Below are 11800 nucleotides of genomic sequence, written 5' to 3'. Positions count from 1 at the left end.
ACTCTACTCACTGTCACGAAACTGCTTTCAGTGACCTCCCCAGGTTATGCCTCTGCTCAGAGACATGCTAGTGCTCCCAGTGTCCGAGCAAGCGCGGTACAGAGACCCCCGTGGCCGTCCCTGTGCTCTCCAGACTCCTCTTCTAACATTCCAAACACAAACCTCATTCCATCTAAGCTGCACTGTTTCTCAGTTTCCGAACCTGCCTGGAGATTTTCTCCTCCACCTTTGCTATTCCGTTCCTTTTACCTGGAACGTTCTCCCTCATCATCTTTCCTTTGGCTCAAATGTCAACCTTTCCCCCGCCCAAGTTCCCCCAATTAACCCAGGCAGTCGTAATGTTTTCTTTGAACACGTGTTTTGTGTCGCAAGGCTTTTTATCACAAACTTCCTTGTCCTGTCTTCCTATTAGAAAGCTCTAGATTCAAATATATAGCTGCCTACTTGGCATTTACATTTCCATGTCTCACAGGCATTTCAAATAAAATGTGTTAAAAATAAACAGTGACACACACACCCTGGGACTGTTCCTTCCCCCAGTTTTCCTCATTTTAGAAAATGGCACCTCCACCCACCCAGTCACATAAGCTAGAAACCTGGAAGTCATCCTTAAATTTTCCTCTTTTGTAGTCCCCACATCCAGTCTGTCAGAAAGTCTGTCCGTTCTATCGCCAAAGTGTATCCTGGCTTCACTGACTTTTACCACAGCCACCTTAGTCCAAACAACCATCGGCTCCCATAGATGTTTTTGTGGCTCCTAACTGGTGTCCTTGCTTCCACTCTCATTCCCACAACCGTCTTACCACGACAGCCAGATTAAAAAAAAAAAAAAATACAAATCAGATTATGTAACTCCCTGCTGAAAGCCCTTCAGTGACTTCTCACTGCACTTAGAATAAAATCCATCCTCCCTACTTCCTCTGCTTTGTGCCTTGCCGCTTTTCATCGGATCTCTTTTCCCCTCGCTCACTGTGGTCTTCCCACGGAAACACGTCAGGCTCTTCCCCCCGAGCCTTTACCCATACTGTTCCCTCTTCTAAAATGCTCACACCTCCAGTTTGGGCATGGCTGCCTCATCCTCATCCTTCAGGTCTCGGTTTAAGTGTCCACTTTCTCAGACAGGCCTTCTGTGCAGCGTTTTTTTTCTCTCTCTCCCCTATTCTATCATTTCCTGTTTTCAACTCCTGGCACTTCTCACAATTTGCTGTTACATATTCGGCTGTTGACTTGCACTCATTCAACAAATACTCACTGGCTACCTACCATGTGCTGTGTGATAGCTGGGAACGCGACCCACGTGATGTCTGTCCGCCTCTTTCCCTAATAAGGTCCATGAGGGGAAGGGGCACGCCCGTTTCGGCCAATCCCTTTATCCCACAGCTTATCCTAGTACCTGGTATATAGTAGGCGATCAATGATTCTTAACCAATCAGTTAATGTTGGGAACGTGTCAGTATCTCCATCTCCCTCAAGAGCCTATAGCAGCAGCCCATTCGTGGAAGGGGCTGGCTAAATCGGTGTGAGTGAGGGAGGCAACAGTGCTGGACATTAAAGTCTGCAAATGCAAAACAGACCATAAGTGCTTCAGGTTTCGGGGGGCAGGCAGGCTGAGCTGGAGTGACCCAGCGTTTCTCTGTAGCTGAGTTTTCACTTGAGTAATTGGAGAGGCTACCAAAGGAAAAAATATATATATATATGGGTGTTCTTTCCCACAGACTCTGAACGTTATCAAAAGGAAGCTCCCTAGCATGCAATTTTAAAATACTGAGAATTACAGAATGCAATCTGGAGAAGCCTAGAGAGAGCACATCTTGAGCGTGAGAACTAAAAGGAGAAAAAAAAAAAAAAAAAAAAACATCTCTGAGGGGTCTTCTGTTCCCTTTTGCCAAGAGCAGCGATAGTGTCTTTCAGGAGAAGAAACGGGGGCGCCTGGGTGGTGCAGTCGGTTGAGCATCCGACTCTTGGTTTCGGCTCAGGTCATGATCTTGGGGTCTTGGGATCAAGCCCTGCATCGGGCTCCACGCTTGGCGTGGAGTGTGCCTGAGATTCTCTCTCCCTCTGCCCCTCCTGCCTGTGCTCTCTCTCTCTCTCTCAAATAAATAAATGTTTTTTAAAGATTAAAAAAATAAATAATTTTAAAAATGTTAAGAACAAAAGAAACGGGAGCTATCCGTAAAGAGAGTAGACAGAGCAAGCCTCAAGAAAATAAGTTCCTGGCACATGTTAGGAAGTCAGTACATGCTTGTGGGATGAACAAATGGGCTCCTAGCAGAGGACCAAGTCAGAGACTTGGTGATCCCAGGGGGGGAGGCAGAAAGATACCATTGTCCCTGTCTGGTGATTATAGATGATCTGGGGCAATAATTTTGAAGCAGAGGCTTAATTGGCAGGCTCTCGGTTCCCAAAGGGTAATCCCCAGATAGAACATGTTTCAGAGTTCTGTACTACGAATTAAAACTCTTTCTGCAGTACGGGGTTAGGTGTGAAGCATGGGGGTATGCTCAGGAAAGCCAGGGGTGAGCTCAGGTGAAGTCAAGCGTAATTTCCCCCAAGGAATACCTTGTTCTTGATGACAAGGACATCCCAAACTTACGACTTCTCTTAGGCAGAGAGGAAATTCAGGAACCATACTTCCTGAGTTCAAAGTCAGGGCACACAGCTGTAATAAACTAGGCAGCTGGAAAATACTAACCTAGATCATCTTGGGCAGATTGTAGCTTTAGTCATTAAGGGAGACATACATAGCATTCATTTTCTGCAGAAGGAACATGTTTTGTTACTTGCCCCCATCCTCAAGTCCAAAGTTCTGATGTGAATCATCAGAAACCCCAACCCCCTTTTAGATGAGATTAGTCCAAATGTTTTGGGTGCCTTCTACTCGCCAAACACATTTCATACATCTGACCATTGAGTCCTCAGGGGCAGAGGCAGGACGACTTTAGGCAGAGGCTCAAGAAGGTGTTCCCAAAAGGCCCAATTTTCCAGAAGGCTGTGGAAACCTGTAAGGATCGGAATGGTGGAGGTGTGTGGGGAGGGTTTCCCAGGTTGTAGGGAAGAGTATAAGTAAAGTCACTGGACTAGGTGGTGGGGAGGGGTTGTGAATACAGGAACACCCAAGTGCGTTTGAGGAATATTGAATTACTTAATTTGAAGCATAAGGAACAGAATGGACCAAGGGCTGGGGAATACAAGCAAGAGGGGGGCTATGCTAAATCTGCTTACCAATGGAGCCCTTGTAGGCTATGAACTAGAAAAGTGGTTGTTGTATCTCCCCAGTTGTCCCCAGAGTTGGGGGCATTAATCAGTTTGAAGTTCCCCTTGCACTAAGATTTTCTCTAGAAGCAGGATGTGATTGATCATGGTTTTGTTCCACCTCAGATTTTCACAGAGCTTGATGAAGGGCAAAGAGCCATCACCCCTCCTTTCTCCTCCAACTTCTCGAGTCTGCTTTTCCTCTGGCCTCTGTTAATGGAATCTTCAAGGTATCTAGACTTTGGGGAAGAATCTGGAGAAGTTTTGACCTGGGAAAGAATATCCTTTACTGATGTAGATTCAGATCTGTGGTGGGAAATAGACTTTGTCATCTGCCCCCGCTCCCCACAGACACACATTTTGGTGTGACTTTGACACTGCCCTTTGGGTCACCAATATGCTTAGACCACAGTTAACCCCCTGTTGAGGACCTACCAGATGCCATGACCACGCTAAGAGGCAGGCATCATTTCCATTTGATGTATGGGGACCCTAAAGTGTAGAGAACTGACATGCCTCTCCCAAGGCCACACATCTAGAGAGTGTGCAGAGGCCAAACCAAACCCAGGTTTGTCTGACTCCAAAGCCCAGGCTCTTTGCCCACGACACCGTACGGCCTGTCTTGAAAACGGTTAGTCTCGTCTTCGTCCTTTTGATAAGAAAAAGCCAAAGCCAGCCCAAGCTAATAGGAATTTCCAAGGAAGAAAGTTCCACAATCCCACACAATGTTTAACTGCCCTCATGATCAGGAAATCGTTCACTTATGTAACGAATATCCCTCCAAACAATGTGGAAATTCATTTCCTCTTGACTGGGTTTTTCACGCAGGGCTGTCCCTTGGCAGCTTTCCTGATATCAAAACAGCCATCAAGATCCTATTCTTACACTCCAGGAGGTCTTGGACTTGTTGGCCTCTGCCTGTGAGGGTTCTCACTGGCTCCTTGGTACCGCACCCCCACCCCAGACAGTGCTGAGGTGGGCAAGTTTCTCAGGGAGTGAGAAAGTGACACTTGAGAACATGCTGGTTTATTATTACACACAGAAGAGTAAAATTAACCACATGAGGTTCCTCTGGAATTGCCGAGAAAAAGATGGCACCACCTTTCTCGTCTGCCTTTTTCTTGATTTCTATTTCACCTCCACTGAAGGCTGTTGAATCATTTAGTTGAAGCGTGCACGCGTTACTCAGAGAAGGCCCCTGCTCCGCCAAATTCCAGCGTCCGCTGCCTCTGAATTGATCGTCTATTTTTCCTTAAGCTCACTGGACTCATCTTCTCATTCGGGCTCTTTTAAAAAAAAAAAAAAAAAAAGCGCTAAACTGAGAAACTAGTGCAAATTCTGACGTCAGTGGCTAATCTATGACTGAATGGGTTTCTCCTGCTAGAAAAATATACGTGCTTCCCCCACCCCCATCAAGGCCCTCAGTGCCTTTAAATCAAGGGAGCAGAGTCTTTACAGTATCATCAGATAGCCTTTGTGAGGGATGCTGATGCACCTCTTGCCTCCCATTGGGTGATTCCAGAAAAAAGCGAACGAAGAGGCTGCTTGTGATTTGGGTGTGACTGGCCTTTCTCCTGAGCAACCCACACGGAACCTTGTCAGATGTCACAGGCTCGGGAAGTGCTGTTGGAGTAAAGGGGCTCCCACTGAAACTCGGGGGTGACTACCACTCTACTCATGCTCATTGGGCACCTTGATTCACATTGCATTATACGTATCTGTCTGAAAGCCTGTGAGCTTTCTCGGTGTTCCCTCCACAAGGCCATGTTTGCAAAGAGAAAGTTCTTCGAAGCCCTCCTCGGAGGTGACTTGTGAAGTGGCAAGGGTGCCATTCTGGAGGAATGGGACTTCAGGGATGACAGGAAAGCAGAACCTGACGGGCTGCCCTTGTGGAGTGACCTCCTGCTTTGTTAAGCCCGAAGAAGCCACTGCCACCTATGTTGTGGAGAAATGAGGCCCAGAGCCTGGAATTGCAGGCAAGAGTGAGCCAGGAGCTCCTGAGCAGCAGTTCTCAGGGAAGTGGTGGCTTGCGGGAGGCAGAGGGATGGCCCCTTACAGCTTTTGTATCACCGGGCCTGATAACAACCTGTTAATATTTTATCAGTGATCACATCACACGCAGCACGGAGGAGCCACCACTTAGGGCAAAAGAGAGAGAGAACCTGCTGGAGTTCCTGTTTGAGGTTTTCTCTCCCAGGGAGATAACAGGATTTCTCATCAAAGCCAGCAGCCGCTTGGGCAGGGAGAGCAGGCTGGGCAAAGGCCAGGCTTCAGAGTGGGCAGCCACAGACGGAGAAGAGTCTCCTGCCCGTGGAGCCAGGGCTGAGTGGGCGGGAACAGTTGACCCTGCCCAGGCCCCATCTGCCTGCCTTTAGCGCCGTGCCCTTCTCCTTCCCCGCTCCCTTCTCCCACATCTGTGTCTCTCCTCCGGTCCGGGGCCAAAAGGCCTCCGGTTCCTGGGATGGGCGCTGCCTCTGCTGCCCCCACCAATGTCCAGAGAGCTGCCCACGAGAAGCAGATGAGGGAGATGAGGCCGAGCCCCAGGGTCCCTCTTTCCCCTGGAGCCACTTAGGAGTCCTGCGAGGCAAACTCAAAGCGCTTCTGGACGAGCTGTGCCGTGGAACCGTGTTGCCTCCTCAGCGCTGCTGTCCACCCTTTTGCTCCGTTTCCCATGGTCCTTCAGCTGCAGGAGGCAGTTTCTCGGGCTCATCCTTCCCCCTCCAAAGCTCAAGTGGTGCCAGGCCCTCTCTTCATACGGATTGGGGTTTGAGGGGACTTACAAGCCTTTCTGAAGTAGCCCCTGGCACCCCTACCTTCTGGCACTTCCCTCCTCTCTCTCACAGGACACACTTCGGTGTGCACGTCTTATCTGGCCCCGGATCAGCGGTCACCTCCTGCAAGGCACAGACTTTACCTCGCCATTCGCCCTCGTTGCCCTCGAAGCCTTCTGCACGTCACCTGACACGGAGTGGGGGTGCAGGCGGTGTGGGCCGCCTGGCTGCGGGGCCCGTTGAATGAATGGCTTGTCGGAGCGGCCGGATGAAGGTCTCTCAGGAAGCCGGAGCTCGCCGTTCCCCCACGAAGCCAGTTGCAGCCTCCCCCTGCCCTATTAATGATCACATAGCAGTAGGTCAGTAGGACCCCCCGGGGGAGAAAACATGAGTCACACTATTACCGGAGGAATGAGGGAGGGCAGAGACGTCTTTCCTTGTACAAGGGTCAGAGCCATCAGTTTGGGGCATAAAAACAATGGCCTTCACCATCCCCTCGGTTGTGGCTAATCTAAATTACTTTATGATGGAAGGCAATGGCATGAGCTGAAAGCCATTCAACGTGGACTCAGACGCCTAGAGGTTTCGAGGAAATTATTTAGAGCAAGGCTTTCCTTGCTTACCCGGCCAAAAGGAGCAGTTGTTCTTTATCGGCTCGGCCCTGATTTTTCTAGTTAAGGATGAAATTCTAACTCCTCTGTCGAATCTTCCCAGATTACAAGCAAGGAGGACGTCCCAGGGCAGCCTCATCCTAAGCCGAAGGGAAGCTCTGGGCCCTATTTCCCTCGAAGGCCCTTCTATCGCAGCAGCTGCGGGAGTCTGAGGAGCAGAAGGCATCCTTCCACCTTCCCAGGCAGAATCCCAGGCCCACGTTGCTGTTGGGTGGAAGAATTTTCCAAGCTTACAGTCAGACTCCGACACTGTGACTTTCAGGAGGTCTCCATTTTGTCTCCTGTAAAAAGGCCTGCTTCTTTTCGGGTATCATTTCAGGTATTTGGACAATGCGAGGAAGTTGTGGACCCGAAAGCGCTTTGGCTGCCAGGTGGTGGGTCCTCAGAGCCCAGACCAGACAGCTGCCCCCTCAGCACAACACAGCAAAGCACCCGTTTAGCAGCCTCCCCTGCCCCCTCCCCGAGCCAAGTGCTCTAGGGCTCCTGGTGCCGGGCCAGAGACACGACCCCTTGTTCGACTTCCATTCAGACAGCCCACTCGCTCCAGGGCCTGCGTAAGCTGAATCTTCTGGGGCGGGGTGGGGGGGGAGCTGTTATTGTCAGCGACGCCACAGCTAACATCTTTACGAAATGAGCTTTGTTCATTCCCCCCCGGAGGTTCGAACACGGCCAAATCATTGGCCTCCCAAACTCTCACACCTCCCGAGTTTGGGAAATTAGAACGGAGGTGTCGTGTCTCATTCAAATGTGAATTGGTCCTGCTCCCCCAGATCGCCTCCACGGGAGATCTCCAGGAGTACTGCGTGTGTCCCCAGTGTGTCTTTGCTGGCCATGAGTTGCTTTCCTCCGGCAGCTTGGGGGGACCCCTGGCAGGCTCTCCCAATGAGTGGATCAGCAGAGTCCTATTTGGGGAGTCTAGAGTCTGGAGCACCAACACCAGCAATGTGGCCCTGGGAAAAACAATCTCTTTATTCACGTTTCCCCATCTGCTGCATGGAGATTGTCAGATCGACTTCCCCTTACCTCACAGTGCTGGTTCAGAGAACGAAAGGAATAAACACACAGCCATTTAGTAAATAACTTCGATGAAAGAACTGTGGAGAGGGAGGAGCCCTGGGCGAGATGAAAAGGTAAAGGTTCCCTGGGAAGGTGGAGGGGGTGGTGTCTTGTTTTCATAATGTCTCCAATAAAATCTAGAATTTTTTTATCCACCCAATAGGAAGAAGAGCCAGTTTCCATGCTACCCTCCCCCGACCTAGTTCTCTCTCACACCTGCCCTGCCTGGGCCCCCTTTGAATGAATAAAACAGTAACCAAATTACTCAATCAACAAGTGTTTATTGATCACCTACTATGTGCCCAGCACTCTTACAGATAGTCTGGGGAATAGAGAGAGGTCTCGGGTATGGCCCCCACCCTCCCAAAGTTTACAATGTACTTGTGAAATCAGATTCGCGCACACAAAAACATAACTATCCATCAAAAATTGTGAATAATAAGCATCAAAGAAGCAATAGTTATACACTGAGGGGTGGAGGAGGGAGGGTAGGAGAGGGACGGAGTGGTCAGAGGAGACTCAGTGTAGGAGGTGGTGCTGAGCAAGTTCTCCAGGCAGCAGGAGGACTCGGCTAAGGCGACAGGGCCTTCCAGCTTGGGAGAAGAGCTTAATCATAAGCAAGAAGGTGGAGAGGCGAGAGGCATGTTAGAGACAACGAGTGAGCCCCTTCTGCTGGTACTGAGGTTTGGGGAGGTGGACTGGAGTTTGTCAGAAGCCGGGCATGCTTGGGGGGTGGGAGGATGAGGGAAAATGCCTTTGGTCTATCTGTGACTCCCACCCCCACCCCCACCCCGGGGAAATGGAGCATTTCCACACCTTGGAGCTGGAACTCTCTGCCTGGGAGACATTCTCCACCGTCCCCCCACCCCCCACCCCGCAACTGAACTTCCAGGCAGCGGCTCAGCTGTCGCTCAGATCGGGGCCACAGCTCCTTGGGCATTATTGTTCCATGCCAAAGCCCTCAGATGCCTTCTAGCAACTCTGAGGTGTCTGGCGAAGGATGGCAGGGCACATCTGAAGGGTGACAGGGGGCCCACCGGGGGCTGCTGTCGTCTCTCAGAGGTTCTGTAGTGCTCTGTGGGGAGACCCCGGGGGACTGATTGCAGGCTTCGGGCTGCTTTTCTATTAGGTCTGAAGACCGTCTGGGGAAGCCGCCTCTCTCTGCCCGATAGAAACACCCACTGGAGCCACCTCACATGCCCACCCAGCTTCTTAGAGACCCTAGTTCTTATTCTTTCTCGGGCAACACCAAGGAGTGGTCTCCGCTAAGGAGCCCCAAGGCTCCCATGCAGTCATCCCCCAGCCAAGAGCCATCTCTAGAAAAGCCAGGTTCCCCTCCCTAAGGAAACCACCTTGTAGGACCAGCAGTCTTGTTTCTTAGCAGGGGGTCAGGTCAGAGGGAGGCAGGGGCTTCAGTGAAAGTTGGGGCTGCAGCTCCTGAGGCAGTTCCTCAGCGGAATCAGCATCCACTGCTGCCTTGAGCTACCCACCCTATCTTCTTTCTTTGTGCTTTCCCCTAGCAGGAGCGGGGGTGGCTAGATCCCCAAGCCGCAGTGGGAGGGAATTCCAGGAAATGCCCCGGGCCCGTGAGTCAGGTCTTTTTTTGGTCCTTGGCCGCCTTCCCTCGCTCTCATCCTGCACCCAGTTGTTCTCTGTTCCCTCGGTACCGCGGGGTGGTTTTATTTCAGTCCACGCACAAACCAGTCCGAACACTGTGGAGTCATAACAACAACGGGATGGAGGCTCTGGGCTCCATTACTGGCCGAGCAGTTTCTTTGGAGAGAAGCTTGGGAGGTTGGTGAGAGCCGTGCCCATAACAGCCACCACTCCTCCTTCCCCCCACCCCACCCCAGCAATGAGCTAAGAGCCAGCGTGAGCCAGAGGGAGGGTCTTTGATCACAGAGAGGGTTAGTCAGTGGGAGGTAATTAATGCGTGGGTTTGGGGACGGACTGCGGGTCAAGCGAAAGGCCGAAAGGCCGAGAGGAGCCTCTGTGGCATGGCCTAGGCTAAGGGGTGGAGTTTGGAGTTAGGGCTGGGGACTCGGGCTGGGGGGAGGTGGCAGGGCCGTGGGCAAGGTGAAGGAAACAGAAAGGTTGGCTCGGCAAGCATCCTGACGATCCAGCCTGCGTGCCGTCACACCCGTTCCGGTTTCGGCCTTCCCTTGATCCAGCGGCCAAAGTCAGTCTTTCCTCAGCAGCACCATGTCCCTCACCTGTGGCCCCGGGGGATGGGGGTGCGGGCGCTGTCCACTGGTTTTCACAGACCCAGCCCCCGCCCCCCACCCAGGCTCTGGCCCCTGGTTCTTCACACATACCCTGTCAGGCTGTAGGAGTTAAACTCGCTCTTGACTTTGGGCGGCTGACCAGACCTTGGGGAGCCCCTAGTTGCGAGGGGCTGGGTCTGGTAGGAGTCGTAGTAGTTGGAGCGATTTCCCTGGAATGGGCAGGAAAAGCAGAGGATGATTCCAGCCACCAGGGAGAACAGGGAGGAAATAATGCCCAGGTAAAGAGCCTCTCCGATCTCAAATTTCATGCTGTCAGGTACCAGCGGGGAGTAGAAGTCCCGCAGGGTCCCATGAAGATTCCAGGCAACCGGGATGAAGCCCAGGAGGCCTCCGAGGATGAAGAAGACTCCGCCCACCACCGCCAATCTGTCCTTGGCGCGGGAGTCCTGGCAGAAGACTGTGCACCTCAGGCCCACCACAGAGACAATGCAGGCCAGCGAAGAGACCGCACTGGATGTCACCATCATGGCCTGGGCGGCCTGGATGTCGGCAGGCAGGCCTAGGAGTGTGCTGTAGATGTCGCACTGGGTGATGCCCGTGCTGTGTGTCGCGCACTCCATCCAGAGGCCCTTGGAGAAGCCAACCGCCGTCACGATGCTGGTACCGACGTAGGAGCTCGTTCTCCAGCTGGGAAGCAGCATGGCCACCAGGGTGCCCATCAGGCCCAGGAGGCCCAGGATGTAGCCCGCGAGTTGGAGGCCAAGAGAGGCCATGGCAGACCTCTCAGCAGTAGCGTGGTTGGGGCCTGCTCCCTTGCCTTCGGGCTGTGGTTCTTGCTCCTTGGATCCTGGCCTCTAATCCCTCATTTCAGAGTGTCTCCAAGCGGGCCGATTTCTCTCCTCCTTACAAGTGTCTGTGGGTGGCCACAAGCAGGCTCAAGGAGGCATCTGGAAGGCCTAAAAAAAATCCATAAACCAGATTAAATATTGACCAGAAGCTTATGAGAAACCAGAAAATGCTGGATGCCTTTTGACCTTTGTTATCTTTAGAAATAACACATGAGAAAGAAAAAAAAAAAAGAACTTTGAAAGCGGAGCCAAAATGTCATCGCCTCCTGCGTAGGCACATGCCTTGGGTTGGGTTGGCAGCCAGACAGCCAGGGGCCAGACGGGTGGCCCCTTTCCGAGAAGGTGGCGGTTGCGGCGGCTGCATTAGCTCCCGGGCAGGCTCTCGGCTGGCACAGTTCTGTCTCCCCAGCCTGATGTTTAATGCATTGCCCAGCAACACTGCCACAGGGCCCCTCAACTGCAGACTGAGGCCAAACTCCAGGAGCCTGGAACAGGAGGAACAGGTCCCAGGGTATAGCTGTGGACTCCGGCTTATTAGAGGCCTCTCAAATCTCCAGGGGCCCAGAGAGCTGGGGTCTGGCCCTCGGGTCATCGTCCCCGCAGGGGCACATCGACACCAGGGCGGGTTGGGATTGGCCAAAAAGACTTCTGTCCACACTCTGAGAGTTCAGGTCCACCCAGCCCTGCGCAGACTCCCTCCACAGGCCAGCCTAAGGACATTTTCCTGTCTGCTCTCTTCATAGATTCCCCTACCAGCCCTAGCCTCGGAGATAATGTGGAAGGATTTTGGAGCAAAAGTTGTGCCAAGGCCTGGGGGTGGGGGGAGTCCTGAAATTCCCTAGGCTATCTCCCAGCAGATAGCCTAGGATGGACAGAGGAAAGGGAAGCTGTTCTACCGCAGAGGGCTTTGTAAGAAGACGGCGTCTGAGCTGATCCTTGCGAATCTCAGAGCTGTCTAGGATTGTGCGGTGTTCAAG

The 11800-nt window shown here is 52.3% G+C and overlaps 1 protein-coding gene across 1 annotated transcript; it reads right to left on the bottom strand.

Annotated features, from left to right (window-relative positions):
* Positions 1-8542: 8542 nt before the first annotated feature.
* Positions 8543-10887, bottom strand: CLDN2 (claudin 2). The gene has a single exon (XM_045863832.2). The coding sequence runs from the start codon at positions 10746-10748 to the stop codon at positions 10056-10058; it is 693 nt and encodes a 230-aa protein (XP_045719788.1). The 5' UTR covers positions 10749-10887; the 3' UTR covers positions 8543-10055.
* Between the last annotated feature and the right edge of the window lie 913 nt (positions 10888-11800).

Source organism: Mirounga angustirostris, unplaced genomic scaffold (genome assembly GCF_029215605.1).
Source record: "Mirounga angustirostris isolate CCGP_5_RB_7025 unplaced genomic scaffold, mMirAng1.0.hap1 SCAF_11, whole genome shotgun sequence".
Classification (NCBI taxonomy): domain Eukaryota; kingdom Metazoa; phylum Chordata; class Mammalia; order Carnivora; family Phocidae; genus Mirounga; species Mirounga angustirostris.
This window is presented reverse-complemented; position numbering and strand designations above follow the sequence as displayed.

Coding starts and splice junctions, on each gene's coding strand:
- CLDN2 (XM_045863832.2), bottom strand. CDS start 10,748: ATGGCCTCTCTTGGCCTCCAACTCGCGGGCTACATCCTGGGCCTCCTG.